The sequence below is a fragment of the Pleurodeles waltl genome, chromosome 8, assembly GCF_031143425.1.
Source record: "Pleurodeles waltl isolate 20211129_DDA chromosome 8, aPleWal1.hap1.20221129, whole genome shotgun sequence".
Classification (NCBI taxonomy): Eukaryota; Metazoa; Chordata; class Amphibia; order Caudata; family Salamandridae; genus Pleurodeles; species Pleurodeles waltl.
The window spans coordinates 1,132,246,396-1,132,274,101 of NC_090447.1; the positions used below are offsets into that span (position 1 = coordinate 1,132,246,396).

At 44.0% G+C, this 27,706-nt stretch overlaps 1 protein-coding gene across 4 annotated transcripts in view; it reads left to right on the forward strand.

Moving 5' to 3' along the window:
- NAA16 (N-alpha-acetyltransferase 16, NatA auxiliary subunit) overlaps positions 1 to 27,706 on the forward strand; it is a 476,406-nt gene that overhangs the window by 66,543 nt on the left and 382,157 nt on the right. For all 4 annotated transcript variants that reach the window (XM_069205334.1, XM_069205337.1, XM_069205335.1 and 1 more), the window contains exons 4-5: positions 338 to 495; positions 5,314 to 5,448. In XM_069205334.1, the coding sequence (XP_069061435.1) occupies positions 338 to 495; positions 5,314 to 5,448 (293 nt within the window). The remainder of the gene's footprint in view (positions 1 to 337; positions 496 to 5,313; positions 5,449 to 27,706) is intronic.

The window sequence follows — 27,706 nt, forward strand, 5'->3', positions numbered from 1 at the left end:
CATACAACACAGGCTCTCAGTCACCTATACATCCCATTTATGTACACTTGTTCATACATCTCCCAAAGACCACTCTCTTACTGACACACATGGCAGCCCTGTCATAGTGCTCTCACTCAAAGTATTTTGTTCAAACCATAGTATCTCGATCTGTGGACATTAGGCTTTAAAGTCAATGAAGCTGGGCAGGAGGTGTGGGGGGAGTGTCTGATAATGCACAAGTTGCTTAACTTTCAGTAGCTCACACTACAGAAAAAGTGGAAACCCCTGCTGTATGGTAATTTGTGATTATGTTTGTACCCCGGAATTGGTTACTTGTTTCCTTAACTTCCAATAGGTTGGCATGTTTATGGTCTTTTGCAGCGCTCGGATAAGAAATATGATGAAGCAATCAAGTGTTACAGAAATGCCCTTAAATTAGATAAAGACAATCTTCAGATTCTGAGAGATCTATCCTTGTTGCAAATCCAAATGCGAGATCTTGAGGGATACAGAGTAAGTATACTTACTGTGTTTGTGAGAATCTAAGTGCTGTGTTCGCTAAACTTGTATAAACACCCATGCCCTGAAAATATTTTGATATAGTTTCGCAACTTTAATTGCAAATTATTGGCTAAAATGGATTGTCGTAGTTTGTTCATTCTGCGCTGTATTACCAAAGATTATTTAAAAAACAGTATTACCAAGCAATTGCAATTGATTTGATTTTGCAGTTTTGTTTGTGCTCATCACCGAACCTAGAGACCCAATCCTCCCAGGTTCTTAGTTGGTGTCCACAAATTGGAGGCTAAACTATTCAAACAATAGCAAAGGTTATGTACAAATATACACTTCCAGATACTATAAAAAACCCTTCAGAAACAAATGACACCACAACCCCGTTTTGAGCCTTATAGATTAATTTATTTATTTGATGTTTTTATAAAGCTCGGCTCTACTGAAATCATGTGTCCGTACACTTTGCAAGTAGAGCAATATTTTGAAGACTGAATTTCTTACGCTGATCTGTGAAATCATGTCTGCAGGAAAACCTAACCCAAAACAAAACTTCACCTTCAGCAGTCATTGATAGAGCGGATGAAATGGAAAATTACATGCTTCCTGTCTCTGTTTATTGCTAGTCATTGAAATGTGACCCTTAATTTGAATTTCTTGATTGCATCTTCATTGGAACCAATGCACAGCTACTTGGTTTGATTTCTTACTCTACAAGCAGTTCTGTTGGTGACAATTACTTTTGCTTGCGATTTCAGAGAGTATCCGGCCCTTTTTAATGCATTCACCCTTCCCAGTTTTCGACCCAAATAAGATTGTTTTTTGCACCTTTCGATACTTCTTTCCCTGTGTAGTGACTTTATTTCACGGGGACCAGTCTACTACCCTTGCATCTTTCTTCCCTTCTCTGTGTCTTACCAATGAGGAGGCACAGTCTGCATAGACAGTACCACAGATGTACATTGACATTGGCTGTCTTGGTTCCCCCTCTACACGCCTTGATGGGCCATAGAAAAAATAGAGGAATTATGTCAGTGCTGAAGTTGTGCCTAATATACTGCAGTAAGGTATTGTCAGGAAACAGTCATGTCTGCAGCTTCCTGGCACCACCTAGTACCGTTGATGGTGATTTCTGGTGGAAACAAATATTCTAGACTAATTTAGATCCTTGCAGGAGTGCTCATAAATTGAAGAACCTTCAGGAAGATTATATATCCACCAGAAATATCACATATGAAAAATTACTATCTTCTGGGTGCAATCCTGGACACACAGCACGGCATTTCTGTCAGTTTTACTCCTCACAAAACCAATGATGGAAGTCTCTTTTGGATGTTAGGTAATTCAGCAGAGGACTCTTTCCATTCTCCTGTCTGAGGATTAGACAAATGTAAGATGAGATAGATCTTTGGTTGCAGTTTTACTCCTCTCAAAACTAATGATGGCTGTACAAGTCTCTTTTGGATGTTAGGTAATTCAGCAGAGGGCTCTTTCCATTCTCCTGTCTGAGGATTAGACAAATGTAAGATGAGATAGATCTTTGGTTGCAGCAAGCAGCAGAGTCATGGGACGATATTGAGGAAAACAAGTTCTACTGACTCAATTTTTCTCTTTTTCTACCTATTTACACCCATTCTATTTAATATATTTCATGTTTAGTTGTTTCACTTTTCTCATTTGTAAATGTATATCGCATTTGGTGGCGTTTGCACACATACTTATTACGTTTGCTTTATTGCAGCTTGATAGTGTATCAAGTATTCACATGATTTATAAAGTTTTATAGAATTAAGGGAAGGTACAACAAGATATCTGGGTTAATTATTACATTTGATATAATTCAATGTGAGGCCTGCACTTTCGTCAGATGGTTTAGAAGACCTAATCTCTGACCATATGTTGCATTGAATAGCAAAAAGCTGCTTTGGTAGAGATATGTAGACAACCTCAACTAAGTTTTCGCATTTTATCCAGTAATAACCAGGACCTTAATAGTCGCCAATGCATCTTTGAAAAGTTAGGGGTCTCATAAACAGAAGCTCTCTAATAGAGGTTTGAGACTCCAGTTCACCAGCACTGGTATTTTTCATAAGGAGAGTAGAAAACTCTGTACTTCCTCCTCGTAGTCCAAGTTTGGGTTGTTTAAAATTGGGTTGATGTGCCACTAAACCATCATTAATGTTAGGTCTATGGCCATTTTAATGCTGTTTATTGTTATTTAAATGTACCTTGTGACTGATTGAAACATTGAAATCTACAAAAGATACCATACTTGGGGAATTGGAGTTGGTAATTAGTTTTTTTTAGTCATACGAAGACAACACTAGACAGTTAAGCTGTCTACCCTGCACAAATCCCAGAAACTCACCTCACACCACCAGTGAAAATACATTCACTGTTCCTTGAGACACTTTACAGTTAGAGGCAGCATGACACTAAACCCAGCATTTTCAATGTCTCTAGAAAACAGTGGTGCTACAACTTGCAACCCAATTGGACTATGCCATTGATGCTGATTTTAAAGCAGACTAGCATGCAAGACTACATCCAGGGATTATGTTACAATTACAACACATCATTTTCAACGACGTACTTTCTCAACTCCTTTTTTACATCTCAATTTCATTTACAGTGAATGCATTTCCTTCGTAAATCTGCATTGTAAATGTCTTTGTAAATAATTGACCTTAAGTTTCAAATTAACTTCACACAAGACTCAGCTTCAAGCTTTCAAACATTCCATCTCTGCAATTTATTCCTTTAAGATGATAAGCAGTAGAAGGCTGTGTCGAATTATAATGAAATCCATAAATTGCTGTTTCTAAAAGCAACAACAGATTGTTAAAATGGAACGTTGAAATGCTTGAAGGCAACCTTTGTGTGATGTTTATTTGAAGCTTAAATATTGACATATTACTGCTGCCCCGTGACACCACGAGGATTGGCTTCATTTTATACAGCACAATTAATGTAACGTGTATGCTGTGATACAGAGCTTGCAGGGCACAAAATTGCTAACCATAATTTTTTTTTACTGTTATCCAATTCAAAATACATTTGCACTGCACATATGCGTTGCACATGTTTTTAAGTATTTACAAATAACGTATGGTATTTAAAAACATTGATTTTGCTCTCATTGTAATGACTGAAAACCATCCAGATTATTACAGATGAAAGTCTGGTTTTCACCCTTGTTCCCATTTCTCCTTGGGCATTCAGTACCCATAAGGATCCAACCAGACAGACAGACTACATCAAACACGCTCTTAAAATGGCTTTACTATTTGAGTGGTAGAGAGAAGGGTGAAATTAGGTCCTTTCTCATTAGTAGCAATCATTAGTCTGTAGAGAGTCAAAGAACACTAAGCTCACACCCCTCCTCCTCCTTGTTCCATCACCTATTCTCTAACATTCACTTACATTAAAGCCCCCATTGGCATATAGATGGCTGTCTCACTATGTGTGTGAGTTAAAGACACCAAAGACTCTTCCAACATCAAAAAGCCCTGTCTAGTAGCAGCCTGCCTCAACCTCATTTTATCGAAGCTTGAATTGCTGTTCTTCTCCTGCACCTCACACTGCTCAGCCATACAAGTCACAAAACTAGACATACTAAATATTCAGTCTGCTTCCCTAACCAGGGTCAGGAATATATGGTTACTCGGCCTGAGGTCTAGGACGTTTGTTAAGGCGGGAGACCTAGGGGGTGGAGGAAAAAGAAGAGAGAGGAAGTTGGGGGGAGAGATTAAAAGGGGGGAGGGGGGAGAATAGGGACGGGATGGGGGTAGGAGAGTGAAGAGTTCTGAGAGGACGATTGACGCCTGCACCTCACACTGCTCAGCCATACAAGTCACAAAACTAGACATACTAAATATTCAGTCTGCTTCCCTAACCAGGGTCTGGAGACTAAGTTCCTGCCTTGATGAAGGATTTTCCTGTGACTCACAATACTAACTTAGACTTGTATAGCATTACGTCCCAGTTGATTCTAGATGGTGACTAAGGTTTGGGTTATTCCTGTGAAAACAAGTTAAAAGGTACCCTAAGTGAATGTTCCAAACCTAGGCTTCCTGGACATAGCTTTTTCCAAACTGCAAAAGATCCAGAACTCCACATCTAAACTCTTGCCCGAGATCAACTTTATCAGTCCATTAAGACTACAATATAGACACTGATCTGGCTCACAGCAAGTAATAGGATACTGTTTAAAGTGCTTTACGTGGTGTATGCAGCCTTTTATGGGACCAGGCACTTTTGCTATATTCAAGCACTATAGCACAGTGATCGAAGTCCTGCTGACCTCTTCTGTGTTCTGTAGGTCACAAGAGTGAATCCTGGCAAGGTCACCAGAGCTTTCCGTCTTTTAGAGGTCAGTAAATTGGGTAGTAATAATATCTGTTATTTATAGTACTTCTAAATAGCAGACGTGTGTTGTTGCTATGTTACAAAACAAGTTATATAACTAAGTAACGGAAGCACCAAAATACACATAGACATAAAACCTTCCACTCTGCTCCAACAACAACCCCAAACTAAATGTTCCCACTTTTTATGGCAAGCAAAGGCCATAAGTTCCTCTTAAACTGCAGTAAAGCTATGAAATGCTCTGCCCATAAGCAAAACGGGAAGCATATTTGCATTCAGTCTTCATGTGTGAACACATCTTTCCCACTACATGTTCGAACCAGGCAGTTGTATAGCTATTTATTGAATTTGCTTGTCCAGAGAAACAAATCATTTCACAGTCTGTGTTTTTTAATTTTCCAGCCAACCAATTTGTGTTTAATGTTATATATTTCTGTAAATTTACTACAGGAAACAAGATATCAGCTTCTTCAGTTGCGCCCAACTCAACGAGCTTCCTGGATTGGCTATGCCATTGCTTATCATTTACTGAAAGATTATGATATGGCCTTGAAGTTACTGGAAGAATTTAGAAAAACACAGCAGGTAGGATAGTTTTATGAAAATTCCAATGTTTGAAGTTCTCTCTGCATACATTCCTCACTTGGTTATCTAACGTACATTGATTATGATGTCCTTTGTTGCGATGCTTAAGTGTTGCCTGCAGACAGCTAAACTCACTCTTGTTCAAAGGCCTATTATGGACCATATCAAAAACCTTTAGTGGGCTTTGGGCCAGCCCATTGCTTACCATCAGTTGTTTTTTGTCGCTTTCTTTTTTTCACTTCTTACTCGATGGCTTTCCTTTTTCTTCTTGTGTTTGTCCTTCTTGGAGCATAGCTTCCCAGGACTACTTCTCTCCGTCCACTGTTCATACTCTGAGAATTATATTTTATTTTCCATTATGCACTTCATGAGTGTACTTATGTCTGCCTGCACCGTCTCTTGTGGTCTGCTTCTCCCTCTCATATACCCGCATCCCATGCTGTGTTTTGCACCGCTCCCCACTTCAAAACACCCCTCTTCCTCTACTCCTCCCCAGCCTGCTTGTGAAAACACAGCAACAGCTATATTGTTGCTGGGATATATCTCAAGAGCAGACATTAGGGGTTGTTTTTTCAGTTTTTGCATTCAACATATTCTATTAACTTAGAGGCCATGGCACACAAACCTTTTATAGTGCTGGAGGAGCAGTGGTCGAAGTGGGTAGGATCGAAGGGGCACGACGTGCCCATACTTTTCTGCTTTTATGAGAAACCGTTCCCCTACTTGTTAAAAGACAACCGTCTTGGGACATTTAATTCCTGTGTTTTTAAATGCTTCAGCTGAAGGGTCTTGCAGTAAGTCTCCTGTGCTGTGAAACCGAAGCCGGCAGACAACTAAACAAGCCTTTCTGCTAGGGTGCCTGCTTCCCTGAAAGAAATGCAAATGTACACAACGGGTTAATCTGCAAATGTATAGGGTAATCTGCAGATGTAAAGGACGCTTTAGAGCCGGTACAGGCTTTAATTGATCGAATCATTCAAAGCTTTGTGATGACAAATATTTATTTTTGAGTGGTAGTGCAAATAATTAACAACTTACCTGTGAAGTGCATGCTTTTAATTGAAATTGTATTTACATAGAGTTTACTACCCCTGCCGAGGTGTTGAAGGGACAGTTAAGTCAAAACATTGCGTTCAGTCTGGGCATTTCTAAAATCTGTATTTTGGAAGCACCGTTTTATCTTAAACACTTTTGTGCATTTTGCAGCAGTCTGTTATACTGTGTGTAATGCAAGTTTAAAACAATGACTTGCATATTGACAGAGGCTTTTACCTCATAGCACTAAAAATACACAAGTCACTATTCTCCACTGCACAAACCAATAATCTGTGGCCCTACGGTTACACACAGACCTCTGCAGCACATTAACTAATCGAGGTTTCATAATATACTATATTGCATTTCCCACTGAGTAACAACTTATTGTATTTATTTTTCATTTAAGCTGCATGTTATTTTATATGTAGCTACCTGACGGTGAAAGACTGAAAAAACTTAAAGAATATTGGGGGTTATTACAACTTTGGAGGAGGTGTTAATCCGTCCCAAATGTGACGGATATACCACCAGCCGTATTACGAGTTCCATAGGATATAATGGACTCGTAATACGGCTGGTGGTATATCCGTCACTTTACCGTCACTTTTGGGATGGTTTAACACCTCCTCCAAAGTTGTAATAACCCCCATTTTGTTTTTTCAGCCACACATTTGACCCTGCCCCCACGCTCATTGACCCCGCCTAATTGCATGCAGCATCACAGTCCCCATACTTTCTTTAATGCACTTTGACCACCTTAGTTGGTGTTTGCGGTTAGGTTGTGTGTATCGGTATAGTGCACCACCGAGAGGGCATCTTGATGCTGAAATAGGAGTTGTATTAGCTGAGCCAGGGTCAGGGCTAGGTGACGAGACTAGTTTTCAGTTTCTTGCGGGATTCAAAAATTGAAAAAGGGGCTCCGATATGTGGTACAGGCCTTTGCAGGCTTTAGGAGCGATGTAGAAGTAATGACCACTGGATCTGATTCTGCCTGTGCAGGGTGGGATGTGCGAGTAGGAGTCTGACTGAGCAGAGGTGTCTAGTAGGTTTTTGGGAACTTATGCAGTTTTTGAGGTACGTGAGGCCAGTGTTGTGTAAGGCTTTGTGTGTTTGAGGAGTTTGAAAAGTACATGTTTGTGGATTCTGAGCCAGTAGAGCTCTTTGAGGTGCAAGATGATGTGAGTGAGTGGTGGGAGTTTGAGGGTGAACCTGGCTGCGGAGTTTTGTATGGTGTGGAGTCTTACGCTCAGGTGAGCATTGATTCCAGCATAGAGAGCACTGCTGTAGTTCAGCTTGCTAGTAGTGATGGCTTGGGTGACGGTTCTGCAAGTGTTGATGGGGAACTATTTGAAGATCTTTTTGAGTATATTGACGTGGAAGCAGGAGACAGAGACTGCGCTCACATGTCTGGTTATGGTGAGTTGGTTGTTGATTGTTGTTCCAGGATTCTTTGCATGAGTTGTTGGAAGGGGAGTGGTTCAAAGGTTGGCAGGCAGCAGGAGCTATGTTAAGAATGTGTATTTAATGTAAAATGCCAGAAAAAGATGTGTCTTTCCCTGGAGGTCCATAAAACTACTCCCATGGTGTAGGAAGTTTGGCTCTGTATATACTATTTCAAAGTGAGAAATAGTGTGCACAGAGTCCAAGGGTTCCCCTTAGAGGTTGATAGTGGCAAAATTAGATAATTCTAATGCTCTATTTTGTGGTAATGGAGAGAACAGAAAGAAGAAGACGAGATTAGTCCACAAAGACTGGAGGAGACATCTGAAACCAACTACCACGGAATTACTCACCATAAAGTACTCTGTAGCACACAAATAAACCATACTTACCTATAGACCCAATCAGTCTTGTTTACTTGATATCGACCAGCCTACGACAAAGTGGTGTCAGAAGTGGTATAATTGGAAGACTCCCATAATGGAGGAAAACCCCACCATGGCGGACGTTATAGCGCAGTTAGCGGAAGGGCAACGTCACCTCCAATTAATGTGGGAACAACAGATGAAGGAAGCACGAGAAGAACGCAGGGCCCTACAGACAGCCCTTAAGAGCCAGGCCACAATCATGGCTAACAACCAATTAGTCCATGAAACAGCCCTAGGAAAACTAACTGACACAATAGTCCACACTAAGGTGCATCCCAACATACCAAGCAGTGTCTTACAAAAATATCAGGACCAGGAAGATCCAGACTCCTTTTTCCTTCATTTCAGAAGAGTGGCAAGCACGGCTAGTTGGTCAGAAGGCAAGTGGGGGCAATATATTGCCCCATTACTAACGGGGCATCTCCAAGCAACATACCAAGCAATCAATCCTAGTGGTACTCTCCCCTATAAAGAAATCAAAAAGACCATCCTAGAAAGGGTAGGGCTTGACAGTGAGAGCTCTCGGTCCAAATTCCACCATACTAAGTGGCAACCACAGGAGGTCCCGCGTACCCTATACTACAGGGTACAACATGCTGCTGGTCGATGGTTACATCCCACCGAAAAAACCCGAGAAGAGATGTTTGATGTTATTGTCTTGGAACAATTTCTAGACGCCCTACCCAACACGACCCGTAATTGGGTTTGCGAACACCCAGGGTTGACCAATGACACAGCCATTGACCTGGCTTGCGCTTTCCACAGAAGTCCAGACTTTAGAGCTACCTCCAGTAGAACCCCAGTCCCCTCCCCTGTGCGGCCCACCATATGAAAAGTAGCAGTCCCAATACCACTGGGGTCGCAGGATCCAGAAAGGATACGGATACCCCATCCTCTACAAACAACTTTTCCCACTACAGGTCCTCAGTGTTACCACTGCTCGGAGTGGGGTCACATAGCACGATATTGCCCCCAGAAAAAGGACATGGAAGAACCGATGGAGATTGGAGTTGCAAAGGGAAGGGTTTTCTGGGCCGGGGAAACCAAACCTACATACACCCTCCCTATCCTTCTCAATGGCAGGGAAAGGGTGGCCCTGGTGGACTCAGGATGCAGCCAGAGTGTTATCCGTCAGGAATTGATCGAACCCGGACAAGGGTTACCCCAGGCACAAGTATTGATTGCCTGTGTCCACAGGGATCAGAGGTACTATCAAGTAGAAGTCATCAACTTCCAGTGGAGAGAAGATAAAGAAACCCTCAAGGTGGGTTTGTTACCTCACCTGGAGGAGGACATTATCATTGGAACTGACTATGCGGCCTTTTCCCTTTTGTTGACAAAAGCAGGACAAGAACACACTTTGAAAATGTGGTGGAAAGAGGTCCCATATGACGCTGGGGAGACAGCTCGTCAGCCACCTAGAAAATATCTAAGTAAACAACAGAAAAGAATACACCGGCAAAAATACGCGGTAAAAGACTATGAAGTCACCAAGATGGATCCAGGAGCCACAGGCAAGGTATATACGGTGGCAGGAGATTTTAGACAGAGTCAGAGGGACGATCCCTCCTTAAAGAACGCATGGCAGCAGGCCTTGAATAACGAGGAACATGTGGTAGGTCCAAAATTCCTCGTCCAGAACCATCTCTTGTACAGAATTCCTCAGTCTTAACGAAAGGCAGAAAAAATTGCTAGTTCACAGTAGTCACAGACAACAAGTCCTGCATCTGGCTCATGGGGACAAGGGGGAAGGGCATCTAGGTAGGGAGAAGACCGAGGAGGCCGTACACCGGCGGTTCTACTGGCCCGGGGTTTTCGGGGATATCCGTAGACATTGTTTGAATTGCCCGAAATGTCAATTATATAATCCCGTGGAACACCCACCTGCTCCATTACAGCCGCTACCAATCATAGAGACCCCTTTCTCCCGCGTAGGCATGGATATCATCTGCCCTCTCAACCCATCCAGTAAAGGAAGACAGCATGTCCTGGTGTTGGTTGATTATGCCACCCGGTATCCAGAAGCTATTCCCCTCCCCAGCATGACCACGAAAGTAATCGCACAAGCCATGATTGAGTTTTTTTCGAGGGTAGGTTTTCCTAAGGAGATCTTAACCGACCAAGGCACACCGTTTATGTCCAGACTCCTGGGTGAAGTAAGCAAGACCTTAGGAGTAAAGCAGATCAGAACTTCAGTATATCATCCACAAACCAACGGTTTTGTGGAAAGATATAATCGGACTATTAAGTCCTTGCTCCGAAAGAGCATCACTGAAGATGGGAGGGCGAACCTTTACACTTCTTACGGACCATGCACCTCTCACCTGGCTCGCTCGCAACAAAGACTCGAACGTTCGGGTTCTAAGATGGTTTCTCTCTTTGCAACTCTTTTCCTTCTAGATACTTCACTCTCCGGGCTGACACATGCTGAATGCTGATTACTTATCCCCCTACCCTGCTCCTGAGCGTCATCGACAGCCGCTCTCTAGGGGGAGTGTCTGTGACGGGTCGGACCGATCCGACCCGCACACAATTGCGCCCAGTGTTACCTCTGCTTGGGATGACCCGGAAGTGACCCAGAGGGCCGCCCTTCCAATTGGTGCTGCACTGTACCCGCGGGACGCGAGGGACGTAAAAGGGAAAGTCCCTGTGTTCCAAAGGGGTGGTTGGCCGGAGCGGAGACTTCCAGGAAGCGGCAGCGGAGCAAACCTGAAGGCTTGAAAGGATCCAGGAGGAGAGGACTCTATGTCCGTCGGGAATCCCAGAGGACAGATCCGACTAGAACACAGAATCCTCACGGTCCCAAGCCGGGACGAAGACCGCCGGCCCCGAGAAGCAGATGCCTAGGACCCGCCACGCTTCAGGAGAAGCGTGGCCAAGTCAGGCCTATGGAGACAACAGAAAGAAGAAGACGAGATTAGTCCACAAAGACGGGAGGAGACATCTGAAACCAACTACCACGGACTTACTCACCATAAAGTACTCTGTAGCACACAAATAAACCATACTTACCTATAGACCCAATCAGTCTTGTGTACTTGATACCGGCCAGCCTACGACAGGCACCTATGGAGAACATGGGTGCTCCGGTTCCAGTCTGCCAACAGGTCTTCGGAGGGCAGACCAGGGGGTTTTGTAGAGCACTGGGGGGGACACAAGTAAGCACACAAAACACACCCTAAGTGGCACAGGGGCGGCCGGGTACAGTGTGCTTAGTAGGTGTCGGAGTTTCAATAGAAGTCAATGGAGGAACCTGGGGGGTCACTCTGGCGGTGCAGGCAGGGCACAGGGGGGCTTCTCGGGCCAGCCACCGACTGGGCTAGGCAGAGGGTCGCCTGCTGGTCACTTCTGCACTAGAGTTGGGTTCCTTTTGATCCTGGGGGTTGCGGGTGCAGTGCTTGGTCCAGGCGTCAGGTTCTTTGTTCCAGGCAGTCGCGGTCAGAGGGAGCCTCTGGATCCTCTGCCTGCGTCGCTGTGAGGGTGCAGGGGAGTCGTCTCAGGTTACTTACATAGTTGCAGTTGCCTGGGAGTCCACTCTGTGGTGTTAGTTCTTTGGAGCTCGAGCCGGGGTGTCGGGTGTAGAGTTTCCGGCGGGTAGAGTATGTTCTTTAGAAGTTGCTAAAAAGTTGCAAAGTTGTTGCTGTTTTTGAACAGTGCCGCTGTTCTCTGGAGTTTCTTGGTCCTTCGGTTCAGGGCAGTCCTCTGAGGCTTCAGAGGTCGATAGTCCCTGTCTGATGCGTCGCTGTGCAGGTTCTTTGAGTTTGGAGACAGGCCGGTAGGGCTGGGGCCAAGTCAGTTGTTATCTCCATCGTCTCTGCAGGGCTTTCAGGTCAGCAGTCCTTCTTCTTTGTGTAGGTTGCAGGAATCTGATTTCCTGGGTCACCCCTAAATACTAAATTTAGGGGTGTGTTTAGGTCAGGAGGGCAGTAGCCAATGGTTACTGTCCTGGAGGGTGGCTACACCTTCTTTGTGCCTCCTCCCTGAGGGGTGGGGGGCACATCCCTAATCCTATTGGGGGGAATCCTCCAATCTCAAGATGGAGGATTTCTAAAGGCAGGGGTCACCTCAGCTCAGGGCACCTTAGAGGCTGTCCTGACTGGTGGGTGACTCCTCCTTGTTTTTATCATTATCTCCTTCATCCCTGCCGCCAAAAGTGGGGGCAGTGGCCGGAGGGGCGGGCATCTCCACTAGCTGGGATGCCCTGGGGCGCTGTAACAAAAGGCATGAGCCTTTGAGGCTCACCGCCAGGTGTTACAGTTCCTGCAGGGAGAGGTGAGAAGCACCTCCACCCAGTACAGGCTTTGATCCTGGCCAACGAGTGACAAAGGCACTCTCCCCATGTGGCCAGAAACTCGTCTGGTTGTGGCAGGCTAGCAGAAACTGATCAGCCTAGTACTAGGAGTCGGACTGGTATTCATGGGGCATCTCTGGGTGCAATTTACAATAATTTACAATAAACAATTTACAATAAATTCCACACTGGCATCAGTGTGCATTTATTGTGCTGAGAAGTTTGATATCAAACTTCCCAGATTTCAGTGTAGCCATTATGGAACTGTGGAGTTCGTGTTTGACAAACTCCCAGACCATATACTCTTTATGGCTGCCCTGCACTTACAATGTCTAAGGTTTTCCTTAGACACTGTAGGGGCATAGTGTTCATGCACATATGCCCTCACCTGTGGTATAGTGCACCCTGCCTTAGGGCTGTAAGGCCTGCTAGAGGGGTGACTTACCTATGCCACAGGCAGTGAGAGGTGGGCAGGGCAGTCTGAGGGGAGTGCCATGTCGACTTAGTCATTTTCTCCCCACCAGCGTGCATGTGCTGAGTGAGGGGCCCCCAGGGTGCCAAAAGACATGCTGCAGCCCCTAGCCCCCTTCCCTGGCATCAGGGCCCTTGGTACCAGGGGTACCATTTAATTTAATCAATCAATCAATCAATGCATTTATAGAGTGTGCTACTCACCCAAGAGGGTCTCAAGGTGCTGGGGAGGGGGGGTGGGTGGGTTACTGCTGCTCGAAAAGCCATGTCTTGAGGCGCTTCCTGAAGGTGAGATGGTCATGGGTAGTTCTTAGGTGTGTGGGGAGGGAGTTCCATGTTTTGGCTGCCAGGTAGGTGAAGGATTTTCCTCCTGCGGTGGTTCTGCGGATACGTGGACGGTGGCGAGGGCGAGGCTGGCTGAGCGAAGCTGACGGGTGGGTGTGTAGAACGAGAGGCGGCTGTTGAGGTATTCGGGGCCCATGTTTTGGAGAGCTTTGTGTGCGTGGGTGAGGAGCCTGAAGGTGATCCTCTTGTTGACGGGAAGCCAGTGCATGTGTTTCAGGTGGGCGGATACGTGGTTGTGGCGCGGGATGTCGAGGATGAGGCGTGCGGAGGCGTTCTGTATGCGTTGGAGACGTTTCTGTAGTTTTGCGGTGGTCCCTGCGTATAGGGTGTTTCCGTAGTCCAGACGGCTTGTGACGAGGGCATGGGTAACTGTCTTTCTGGTTTCGGCGGGGATCCATCGGAAGATTTTTCGGAGCATGCGAAGGGTGTTGAAACATGATGACGAGACGGCGTTGACTTGCTTGGTCATAGTGAGGAGGGGGTCCTGGGTGAATCCGAGGTTGCGTGCGTGGTCTGAGGGGGTTGGTGCGGTGCCCAGCGCCGTGGGCCACCAAGAGTCGTCCCAGGCGGATGGGGATTGTCCGAGGATGAGGACCTCCGCCTTGTCTGAGTTTACAAGGGACTTATCTGAGTGCCAGGGCTGTGCCAATTGTGAAAACAAAGGTACAGTTTAGGGAAAGAACACTGGTGCTGGTGTCTGGTTAGCAGGGTCCCAGCACACTCTAAATCATAACTGGCATCAACAAAAGGGAAAAAGTCAGGGGGTAACCATGCCAAGAAGGCTTTTCCTGACACATGGCTATTGCAGTCAACCATATTGCTGCAGATTTGTTTCAGTTCTGAGTCATGTGGAAAGTAAATTAGGTCTTGACAAGTGTTACCTTAAAAATTCTGACATTTTTCTTTTTGTTTTTATAGTTGTTTTTAGTTTCCTGTGTGAAAAGTATTTGAAACATCAAATCAAACTTTGACAGTATTGAAATCATTGTACCCTTTTGAGATACCTTTAGATGTTTGCAGTTTTCCAGTGTATTAATATGGGTTTTCCCACTTTTTTCTAAACAATACTTTACAATCAAGTGTGGCTCGCTCAATACACAGGTGAAACCTATTGGCTTTACCAATGCTTGTTTAAGCTTATGCTTTGAACATCAGAAGAACCTGCTGTTTGTTCTGCCCTGTCAAAAGAAGTTCTCAACAAAGCATTCTTTATTAGTTATTATTGTGTGGTTGTGCATACATTTATACAAATGAAAACTCTTTTCTTAACATCAAATCATCCACTGCACCCTAATTTGTTTTTCCACATGTTTTGCATGTTCACTGTGTGGTTTGAAACATATTTGCAAGACATAACTGCTCTTTACTAACAACCTTCTCAATTTCACCTCATTTGTTGTGTTTCTCTCACCACATAAAACCATAAACCCCAAAAGCCCGTACCATTGGAAAAACAAAGCACTTTGTATATATTTCAGTCCCCTCATACTAGAAGTGCTTAGAGGAAACTGTATTCTGTTTGTCTGCATTCTGGATATTAAGGCGGCCCACTGAAACTCATCTGGCCTAAATTTTTGTCTGACTAAAGTGGCAAGCCCCTCACCAATTTGACTCCTGGCTCTAACCCCTAGCACAAACTGCATTTTCTCTACTGCTGGACAGCTGCAACCTTAACCCAGTGCTGCTACTCCAAGGTTCTTCCTTTCCTGACAAGTAAATGATCTCAACCTACTATGGTGATTTTGTACCACCATGTCCCATCAACATAGTTTCAGCTTTTGTACCTGCCCATACATGCTCCTGAGGCGCCCCATCTGGTAGACGCCTGGCCAAGCCACATTTTCCAATACGCACCCGGCTACTCCCGCTGCCTGTGCTGTTCATTTTTTTTTTTTTTTTTTAGGTCGCAGCCTACCAGACAGCTCAGCTGTGTCGTATTCAAAAGGCATCTTAGGGAACACATATATTACTAGATTTAAATGATTTTCTCATTTGTCCTTCCAGGTACCTGGGTCATGATATGAATGGTGCGGCAACACCGAGCACCGATTAGTGGCACATTTTACTACTAAACAAGCAGTCACAAGGGCAGTTACCTTTCAGACACTAGGGTCATGATTTGAATGGTGCAACAAGAGCAGTGGCACAGGGGCGAAAAGCTCTACGAAACCCACTGGAAGCCGATTATTGCTGTAATTTACTACTAAACAAGTGCTGTGAAGTTAGTTTAGTAGCTTTTATGGGCACGTTATTTGAGCCATAGGCCTGCAGCTAGTGCCCTTTAGCCTAGTAACAATTTAGTTTATTTTCTGAGCAGAAGCTGTCTTCTGTGGTGATATTTTAGCATAGAAACTGTTTTCATTCCTTTTACCCGTACATTCTTGTTCTGTTCTTTGCTCAAGACTGTCTCCAAAAGTTCAGTACAAAGTAGAACACCACAATCTTTGTCACTTAACTAGAAACATATGTGTTTTTACACTGGTTTCTCAGAACACCAGCTGTTTAATTATAAAACATCCCTCTGTCCTCTATATGTTAGAGGGAGAGCTCCAGCCAGAAAATTGCCACTGCATGCTGTCGCTTCACTGCAGCTGTCTGCTGAGTCTTTGCGTCTTTTCATTTACATGAGAGAGGACTCTCAGTACATCAACAGCCCTCTTCACTACTATCATATTCAGATACAGGGGATGGTGTCTTCCTTAGGAACCTGAAGGGCAGATTGGGGCTAACACTACTGTGTTCTAGTAGTACCTTAATGGCTTAGGTAGGAATCCTGGTACTTAACACTCTGACACTATGGTAGGAATTTACTTGTGTTTCACTTTCCTTGTCACCGCAATGCATTTATTCTGTTTTATCGTCCTAATCATCGCACAACATGCTATTTTATCTAGAATACGGTTGATTCATTAAAATATATTGAACCGATTTCTGCTTCTGTTTGTCTTTGCATGTGAGAGACGAATGTAACTGAGAGAAAAGGATGAGATCTGTTTCCCCACGATTTCCCTGAGAAATTAGAATGTCATGCGCACGGCTGCCACAAATCACCACCACTTTTAGGTGCTGGTGAGGTACTGCTAGCTGGCCGGAAGAATTAGGCTGACAGTTGTTACATGGAGTGGATTTGGACTTGTTTCCCCACAGCCTGGTGGTGTTGCCGCCCAAATCCAGCAGTCTCATTTAGTATAATGAGAGCCAAACACGACACAAGTAGTAACAAGTGCAATTACTATGCAGGCACTAGGGCCAAGATTTGAATGGGACAGCAGGTGCTATACGTGATAGGGAGATATCGACCTTCTGACGCCCCAGTGCTCCCTGTGGCGCAGTGCGAGCGCCGCCACCTCCACTGCGTGGCTGCAATTCCTGCCCCTTCCTCTCTCCACTCATGGCCTTCTTCCCTTGCAGGCTTCCTTTTCTCCTCACCTACGACACTGGCACACCTTAAAAGTGTACGGATCACCTTTTTCACAGTACAGGCAGGTTTTTTAAAAAGCACTTAAAGTTCTATAAAGTATTTCTAAGAGCACCAGTTATACTGCACAAAGACACTTTTTTATGGCACTGGGGAGATTACATGATTCGGTCAGGATCACAGGATATTGAGCAGATGCAGAGATTTGAATCCGGTTCCCCAAGTCGGCAGCTTTCTGTTACTTCACATCTTTATAGCAGTCCTCTGCAAAATGTACAAAAAACATTGACAAAGAGAAGAGATTTTGCGTAGGTGAAACCTATTGACTAAGCTAGTGCATGTTATTTATTATTACATAAAATACAATTTTGAAATATTTACTTTCAGGATGTGCTCTGTACCTAAACGTCTCCAACATTTGATTTTGCTAAAATATTGTCCATGTAGAATAGCAACCCTGGCCATCCAAAGGGTGCATATAACTAACTGACTTGCCTCTTAGTTCACTACTGGCATTGTCAGGGTAAGTGGAAGCATAAATGTTTCAGAATTCATGTTTGAAATCCGTTCCTTAAAAAAAATGCTTGTATTGATTTAGTCTGATGTACTACTAAGATGAAACGGTTCTGCATGTGACCAAATTTATTTTTGGAATTTCTGAAGCAACATTTTCAAACTTACACGTTTGTTGCAAATTTCTTTAAGAATGAAGGTGGCCCAAAAGTTAACTGTGCAGGACACCATAGTTACTTACTTTCTTTCACATCGATTAACTTGTAAATATATGCTTGCTTGTTTTGAACAGGCCCCATGCAAAGGTCAGGAGTTCGCTTGCCCCTCACAGACTATAAATCTACAGGGACGTTATAGTATGGATTATACAGCAGTGCTGGTTTCATTGCAGCGCATTTACCAGTTAAAAAGAAATAGCTATAACTCAGTCAATGCTGACTGTCATAAAGCTTTTGTATCTCTACTTTCAGCCAATTGCATCATGGCTAAAAACATTGGCAAAGCAAAATGATTTAGAACAGGCAAGACCTACTAGATTTGCCAATGCTTGTCTTGCAGTGTTGCTACCTGTGCTTTATTTATTCTAGTGAAGGTTGAACTGCTTCAGTCAGTATCATGCACATTTTGGGTGTGTAAACGATGTTTGCTTCGCCGCTGTCTATGATGTATGTGCTCTGGGAATCTGAGAAGTTGCTTTCTTTTCTGTTTGTGTGAAAGTTTACTGTGTGTTGTGCTTCTCACGTCATTTTATATTGCCTGTGTAGCTGTGCTAATATGGATGAGGTGAGGGAGAGAACCACTTCACCTGGGTATTCCGAATTGTATGTGTTTGTGCATGCCTGTGCATTTTCTTGCCATGAAGCTTGGCTGACTTCTGTCCGTGCTGCTCCCAGTGCTTAATTTGTGCTTGTTGTTTCCGGTGCAGAGCACCGGCACTTATTTCTGAGGGCCGGCGCTTAGTTTTCTGTCTCAAGCATTTACTGCGAGCAAAGGACACTTGGGAAAGACGGAGGAAGAGGAAAACAAAAAAGCATCAGAAAGGGGAAAATCAGGACGCTGCTAGAGTGAGCTGAAGGGGCAGGGAGTGGCTATAAATGGACTGAAGAGACCCGAGGTGGCTTCAGGATTACGCTGCCTCATTATTATCTGCTTGCATTTTCAATTGCTGCAGCCGCGTGTTTAAGAGGAGAGCTTTGAGCACCGGCACCTTTTTATTGACAAATAAAGCACTGGCTGCGCTTATTCTCTGAGTGAGGGACGTTTGCATTTCTGTTACTTGTCGGCGCATAGCCCCCTCAGATGAGAAGTGGCTAAGCCTCTGTCTTCTTAAATCAGAGTTGGCCTAATAAACTCCCATTTAGCTGCTATCCCAATATTTGAGTTCTAGGACCTAACAGATGAGAAATCATAGCAGAAGACAGCTGTCCGGATCTCTTACTTGCTAGCTTGCATTTGTCCTTCTCATCTGGGCAAAGTGAGAGTTAAGAATGCATAAACCATTCATTCTTTACCATGTGTTATGACTGCCTAAACGTCTTAGTATTCTCTTGACATAAAACCCAGATCTGTAATCGGGGGTGAGTGTTTGAAAAGTTTCAACACTCCATCCATCATTTTATTTTGTGAAATTGCCTTATGTGCCCTAAGTGGCTAGGGTATGCCCAGACGTGGGTCCCTTGCTTGCTGCGCCACTGGATTCAAGCTAGCCTGGCTGATGAAGGGTGATACCCGGAAACCGGTCCCAGGATGCTTGAATCCTGTCCAGGGAGGACTTGGCTTGGCATTTCGGGCTGGACTGCTCCCATTGGGAGCAGGGTCAAGACCAATTTGCATATTGCTGGTTCCGAACTGGGGTGACGTGGCAAGCAAAATAACTATGCATTAAACCCAGATCTCTGACTGGGGGTGAGTGTTTGAAAAGTTTCTACACTCCATCCTTTATTTTATTTTGTGATAAACGCTGTCTTAAACATTCTCAAAACAAGCACGCACTAAACCACAGACTTTGCCTTCATCAACCCTTGTGGTTCCTTTAGTCATGTCGACGCAGCATGATCCTCGTCCATTTATGTTTTATATTGTAGAAGTCTGAACACAGAGCTTGATGGCACAATCCATGTATGTTCACGTACACAGGTACGGCTCCTGGGAGGTCTAAACGACGGTGGGCCTAAACAATCATGTGGATAAGTAACATTGTCAGAAAGCAAAAGTGAAGGAGAAGGATGGATTGGTAAAAAAAAAAACCTGCCCTTGAGACTCTTGGATTGCAAAATGAGAACCTCTGCAAATTGGACAGTCCCGCTTGCAATCCTGTGAACTAGCTGAAGCCCCGTTCTCAAGACAAGTTATGAAATAATTTTTCTAGAGCATTGAAGATTACCTCAACTCTTTCAAAGCAGACCTTAGAACAGAAATCAAGGACATTACGTGATATTTTGGCTACCTGGCAGACAGGGTCTTCTTACTAGATAAGTCATGAGACAAGAATTGATAAAACAGGATATGCTGACCCTATTGAGAACAAAATTTCAAAGATGAAACAACGTACATTTCACAGGGTTGCCAAGGGACATGAAGGGTCCGAACAGTGAGTAATATGTACCAAAGCTGTTTGACCAGCTTTTGGAGATGGAAGACATGGCAACAATACAATTGGTTCAGACTAACAGGGTGCTGGGCCCACCCAATGGGGCCTAACACTTGCTTACATCATCACTAGTACTTCGCTTCCAACTTAATGAATGAATAATGAAAGTGGCCTGAGATAAAGAAGATTTTGGTGTGAGGGCTACAATGTTGAATTATTGCAAGACCTCATGAACCATGTGAAGGAAGAGAAGCTTATTTAAAGGGCCCAATAAGTCCTCCTTTTGCAAAAGATATACTACTGATTGAGTCACCCTTTAGGCTTATTTCCTTCTGGCATAGTGAACAATACCAAACCAGCTTTTTACTGGAAGCTAGCCAAATCCCTTCAACTCCTAGTTATTACAGCAACGGAACGCCAGAATGAAAATCAGAGAGCAACCCAGCTTCAGACATGTCTATAGAGAAACAGACGGAGGACTGTGTCAAACAAACGAAGATAGAGAAGGCCTTCTAGTCAGGCAGAGTTTATGGAGAGAGAAGAATCAATCATCCAGCTCCAGAAAGTTACTTACCAATTTCGCATTTTAGCAGCAGGGCCAACGAGAGACTTGAATGTTTTAAGGAGAATGAGCCGGGACACCCGAAACTCCATCATTAAGGCTAGTAGCTGCTAGGATGGAGGTTGAGTGGGGATTGACATAAGGAAAGGGCTGTGGTTGCCACGCTCCTGACTGATTCGCTCAACAAGAACAAGTTTGTGTTAGAAAACTCGTAAATTGATTCTCCGAAGGGGAGAAGCATTTTGTGGTTGCTTGACTGAGAAAACATAGAATGGATTTTATTTGATTGTCTCTTGTTTATTACCATGTTCCCAATGTTTGGAGGAGTTCAGAATTTTCGCATGCAAGTACACCATAGCTGCAATAATCTGTGCATTATATCTATTTCTGCACTTTCAAACGAATCACAATTAACATTAGATAGTTTAACTTTCCCAGTAAGAGGCACACATTTAGGAACTGTATAAAAAGGGCATGCCCTGGACTGTATCGTTCTCAAATAGAACCACCTCTTGCTAACAGACCATTTTAGAAAGGAACACAAAGATTACCCTGTGAAATATTGGTCAGCGGGTTCCTCTAAATCAGCAGGGGTTGGGCTGTTGGGGTAACTTTAATATTGAAGGAGAGAAAGTAACAGTAATTGGGTAGCTGGAGGAACAATTCTCTAAAAGTATGTGTTAAGAAGGCCCGCCTGTCTCCCACTCACATACATTTCTATGCACCGAACACTAGTTAGGACCATTTCCCAAAAAAGTACTATCAATAAACTCGGAGTGGCAGCAAATGTGGTTATCCTGGGAAGAGGCTTCAATTTTGCATGGGAGCTGCACAAACTGGCAGCCTCTAAAGGTCTTAAGAATCTGTTAGCTGAGTGGGGACTCGAAGATGCGAGATGTATGCTGCGTCTAGTTTTTATAGATTATACTTATTTCTTTCATGCCCAGAAAACCTACTTTCTCTTTGACTTTATCTTCATGTCACAAACTATGATAATCAGATTAATGTTAGCAGCCATGTTTGATATCTCAGTATCTGATCATGGGTACGTTGAGGTGTCTTGGAATCGTAGACCACAGGTTCAATCAGTGAGCCACAGGCAAATACCCTGAGGCTTATTCAGGGACCAAGTCGTGAAAAAAGAGCTCACAAAACATTGGAATTCTTCTGGACTTATAGTAGGTGTTAAGGCATGTTAGTAACGAGATGGGAAGCCTGCCTGGCTACTTTGAGGGTGTAGGCAATGGCAGAGATGGACACATAGAGGAGAGAAAGTAGGTTGCAAAATAATAAACTAGTTAAGGAATTGTCAGCCTTAAAAAAAAACCTGACCAGCAACAGCTCTCTCTTAGGAATTGCAGACAGTTGGCAATATTTTGTGGCCAGCTAAATGTGATAGGAACAAATCGGGCAAAGTGGAAATTGCTGAGGTGAAGACGAAAGTTCCATGACAGTGGTAATAAGGTAGGAACTCTATTGGCCAAACAGTTACAGCAGGCAAAAATATTTAGGAGGACAAAATGGGGAAGGAAGGGGTGTAGCTCATAGGGAGGATGACAAAAGGGAGTTATTGGAACATTTTTTCACCACTTGTATACACAAGAACCACAATATGCGGAAGTGATTAAGAGTTATATACAGATTTGTGATTTTTCCAAGCTTCGGCCCACCAGAGTGAAAACTTTCACATACCCATTGAGGCACCTTAGACTGCAAATGCAGTCAGAGTTTATAGTGGATAAGCCACCCAGGCTGATGGATTCACTGTGTAAGTATTATGTACTTAGTGGATTTATTAACTGCACTTTTTAATTCTGTTGACTGACAATCGGATGTCATCTCTACATTACAAGGGGTGGACATATCTTTTTTTTTTTAATTCAAGTTTTATATAGTGCAAACTCGACCCAAAGGTATTGGAGAGCTTTACATGAGCACCAGTTATATTACACAAGGTCATATTTTTGTAGGCATGGGGAGATTAGGTGATTTGCCCAGAATTACAGGATTTTGAGCTGACTCTGAGACTCGAACCTGGTTCCCCAGTTCCAAAGTCTGCAGCCTTGGCTGTTACGCCAGTTCCTCTCCCCCTTTATTTTTGATAAATAACCCTGGGAAAGGTTGGGAATTACACTCAGTGAATGCTCTTGTTAATGATGACTTGTACATTTTTTTTATAAAGGTCTTCACAAATAAACGAGTGGGATTTATGCTGGACCTAGTAGCTGCTGAATGAGGGATTTTTTGGAGACGGCCAGGGGAGCAACCGTTTTTGGAGATTTGCCCACTTGATTGAAAAAAACACATGTAAAAATGTACCTGCCTTTCCGTTAAGTTAGAACAGAGTGAGAGTTTGATAGGGTTAGTTGGAAATACATGGCGCTACTAAGACTGAAAATCACACTTGGTCCAAAAGTGTTTGTCTGGATTGTGGCTGACTGTAGAAATTCAGAGGAAACATTAAAAATGAATGATATTTTTGAATGCTTGTTTGTTTTAAGGGGTACAAGGCAGGGTTGCCACCTGGTTTCTCCTCTTTTTGACCTAGCAGTCAAGCCCCTTGGGATTACATTGAGATACAGAAAGGAGGTTTTGGAGATAACATTCAAAGGAGTTACCTTACATAATGTGCTTATTTGCAGCTTCTGTCCTGATGTTTTCAAATACAAGTGTGTTTTTACCAGAAGTGCATGATACATTAAGTGAATTTGAGACAATTTTTGTATTTAATACAGACAAATTAAAATACAAAATCTAACCGTATCACAAGAGGAATTTGGTTAACTGACAACAATGTGCCTGTTTAGATATTTAGTTCTGAACAACACTATAAATGTAGAAACATAGTGCCAGAGCTAATGTATTGCTTTTCACTTAAGTTAAGAGGACACAGTGCTAAAAAGAATTCAGCACTTAGTCTGAATAATGAATTAATTAAGGCACTTTCCAAAAATCAAGTAAAAGACACAAATAAGAATATAGCTCAAGTGCAGCAGAACATATGTATATACAAAAATAAATGCATATATCAAGTGATCAAGACTGGAAAAAAATGTACAATGCATCAACAGAGCATGTATACAGGAGCTAAATAATCAAGATTTAAAATACTTCACCACTTGAGTTAAGGTCATCATCCTCGTCAGTGCAGCTGGGGAACCCCTAAATCAGTCGGGCAGGAGACTCGATCGGGATCACAAGCAGATCCTGGATAAGGCATCCGTTCCACAGGCGAGCTGCTGTCTGAGCGCCAAATCTCCCTGTCTCTTATATATTAAAATACCTCAAGGAGAGAGTTCTAGAACCCCCTCCCATCTGTTATGGAACTAAATGCTGGCTGTACTTCATCTGCGTCAACAGTACTCACAGGAGCTGGCCAGACTCTCATGTTTGTCCCAAGACAGATCCATACAATCTCAACCATGTGAACTGTTATCAAATATGCATCCTACAAACTATGTTCCAGCACTGTCAGACTTTGTACTTGTGAGAGAGAAAAACAACTTATGTGAGGAAAAACACCTGCGCTGCGCTGCCCTGCCCTGCTACTGCTGCAAGACACAAAATGGAGTCACTTAAACAAGATGGAGTCGATGGTCAAATCCATATAGCATTGCAAAAAAGGCCCAGCCCAAAGAAATACCAGAGGATGGACAAGGAAAAGAAGATTGTCCTGTTAGAAAAATCCTCACCCACTAGGGTTACCCCTTGGTGGCGTGCTTCATCATTAGGTTTCTTCCTATTCCGCTATGGAGCGGGCTGCTACGACCGACAAAATAGGTCGGAGCACTGTTATAGTCTCATCAGTATGAATCATAAGAAGGATAGGAATAATGGGGTCTTAGGTGAATTAAAAATGCCTGTCTCCTAGTGGTTCCAATGATTTAATAAATGTCACGGAGGTGGTAGGATTAAAAAGGGGGCTTCGGAAGTGGGGTTTGACATTTACCTTACTTACTGGTCTACATGTTTCAGAGCCTTAACACCTAGAGTCCTCTTCAGGTACAAGGTTGACTCCCTGATGTCACTCCTTGTTTGGCTACTACTAATGAAAGCATTGATATTGCATGCTATGTGGTATGGTGTAATACACCTTACTAAAGTGGTGTCTTAAGATCATACCTAATGATTACGATGTCCGTCTGTAATACCTGTGGAAATGCAAGAACAATAGTTATCAGAGCCCTCATACATGTTGGGCTGCTTTATATATTGCTTGTGGGTGTGGTGCCACCTATTTGCAAACTGCACCCCACTTCCTGGCTCTATTCCATGGAAAAAGGAAAGAGGATTCATTTTGTTGAGGTGTTCAGGAATAACTCATTTATAAGGAGGCAGTAGCTCACATAAATGGTGGTTTGGGGTTTGACACTGTAGTAGACACAGTATTGACCTTATGGGACTTTTCAGATGATCACTACGGTGTACTTGGTAATCACGAGATGACCGTCTTTCTCTTTTTAAAAAAAATAATATTTATTGCATTTATAGTGTAACATATGACATAGGGCATAGTAGATATACCTGTGTCTCACATATTTGCAATTAACTTCAATTCATAACAGGGAACATGTGGGGTAAATAGACGCAGGCAAAACAGCTCCACATACCTACATTACAAAATTCAGTAGAAGTGTTATACAACTCACAAGCGTTCAAGATACTGACCTCGTACATCCATGTCCACTGGCCTTCATACAGTATAGAGTCCTGTAATCCGGAGTGAGTGTCTGTTTGGCTCATTCATGTATACAGGCATGTAGCATGGTTAATCTGAATAACTATTAGCACCAATCATCATTACTTGGAACAGGGGAATCAAAGCCGATCCGGCTCGAGCACCAGTGGAGCGGAAAGGTCCTCTGACATAATTTCTGATTGCACAGCGAGGGGATACTTGCGTAGCCCCAGTGCATCCTCATGCTGGAGAGCCATGTACTCTGCACCCACCCAAATAGAGAAGGAACGTGCCCGTGCCTCATATGTCGGCGGCTCAGGAGACCGCCACTTGCGGGTTATAAGGATTTTGGCTACCACGAGCCCCAGGTCCAAAAAGCGAGATGTAGCCTTCAGCTTCTTGCCCCAAGAAAATAAGTCCAGGATACACACTTCCCACGTCAGTAGTAAGGGCCGATCTACACAATGCATTAAGCGCGCTAGGATTAAGGACCAGTAATGGCTCAGAGTGGGGCACGACCACATCATATGCAGAACGTCTGCTCCTATGCTTTGACAGTGCGGGCAAGTGGTGTCTGTACGGACAAAATATCTGTTAATTTTTTCCAGTGTGTGATAAGCTACTTTGAGTAACATAATATTGCATGAGTCGAAATTGCATGTTATGCAGGACATATGTGGGAGCTTCCAATTAGATTATCCATTCTTTGTCTGTGAAAGGGCCTAACCCCACATTCCCCCCTGCTCCCCCTGCCCTGTCACCCTCCCAGCATGCCAGAAGAGCCACTAGTGGTCCGGATGTATGCAGAGTAGAGAATTCACTAACCAGTGTACAATATGTCTCCCTTCTCCAAAGACATGCATATACTGCAGCATGTAGTATGTCTGGGGTTCCACCGTCATGCCGCCCCATGCCCGCTGCAAGGCCTGCCTGAAAGAGTGGTACAAAAGAAAAGTGCCTGCGCCCAGTCTGGTAGTCTCCCTCAGTGTGTCATGAGTTTGGAGGGTACCATCTGTGTAAAGATCACCCAATGTGTAGATGTCTGCGGCGTGCCAATCAGTGAGTTCCGCACCCGATGTGACACATGCACCGCGGGGCATCCCCAAGAGCGGTATAGCTAATGCATAGGGAATAATATCCCTTATGATGTAGCTGCACCTACGAAAGCAACAATAGGCTAATTTCAGCGATAGGGGTGCCAGTGCTACAGACATAGCACAGGGATGAAATAAATGAAGTAGTTTACATCGTGACCATGCTTCCCGATCAGTGGCCGTATCCGTTAGCTGTCTCAAAGAGAATTAATGGGCCACCCACTTCAGCTGCGCAGCTAAGTAATAATGCTCCAAATTAGTCAGGGAAAGACCTCCCAAAGTTAATGGGCGATAATGTTTAGAGAGGGCTACTCTACAGCGGGTTGTGTTCCAAACCAAGTTACACAGATCACACTCCATAGATCGGAAGAAGGAGGTCGGTATGTAGAGAGGTAGGTTCACAAAATAATACAATAGTCTAGGCAGCACTATCATCTTGACAAGTGCCACCCTGCCCATGACTGTCAGTGGTAACATCTTCCAAAACATCATTTGACGGTGTAAGCCCGACACAACATTCGTCAGGTTCCCATCAAACATATCAGATTCAGTGTGATATGCCTGTATGCCAAGTTATCTGAAGGTGATGGGTTGTCACGTGAGGCCAGGCGCTATAGACGTTAGGCCTGGGTTGGATACAGTGGACGACAATGGGAAAACACAGGACTTGGCCCAGTTTACCAGCAAACCAGAAACTTTTGCATAAGTGTTGAACAATGGTATTATATCGCCGGGGAACTCAGCTAGGTCTCTGATATACACTAGAAGGTCATCTGCATACAGAGAAACCACATGATTCCCATCTCCCTGAGGTATTCCCCAGGCCTGACCCGCTCTGCGCAGCATAGCTGCCAATGGCTCAACAGCAAAGTGTATGGGAGACAAGGGGCAACCCTGCCTCGTGCCCTTCCTGATGTTAATGGGGGGCGACATAAGGCGCCCCGTTTTGGTTCGGGCCGGTGGAAGCGTATACGGTAATTTCACCAGCTGCATAAAACAGGGGCCAAAACCATACTTGGGTAGGACGGCAAAAAGGTAATGCCAATCCAGCGAGTCAAATGCTTTCTCCAAATCGATCACCAAACAGCCCGCACGTGGCCAGTGACAGAGGGCAGCCATCAGGATCCGGAAGAATCTGTTAAGTGACGTTGTGCGGCCCGACAAAGCGGTTTTGGTCCTCATGGACTAATGCTGGCTCCAGCGGGGCCAGTCTCATTGCAACAGCTTTGGCTAATATTTTATAATCCGTATTTAGGAGTGCTAATGGCCTGTAGGAGTGTAGACTAACCTGGTCTTTGTGTGGTTTCCGAAGGGAGACTAGGGTGGCCTCCCTTAATGTGTGGGGTAAGCGTGACGATGCTATGCCTTCTTCGTATAAAGTGAGCCATTT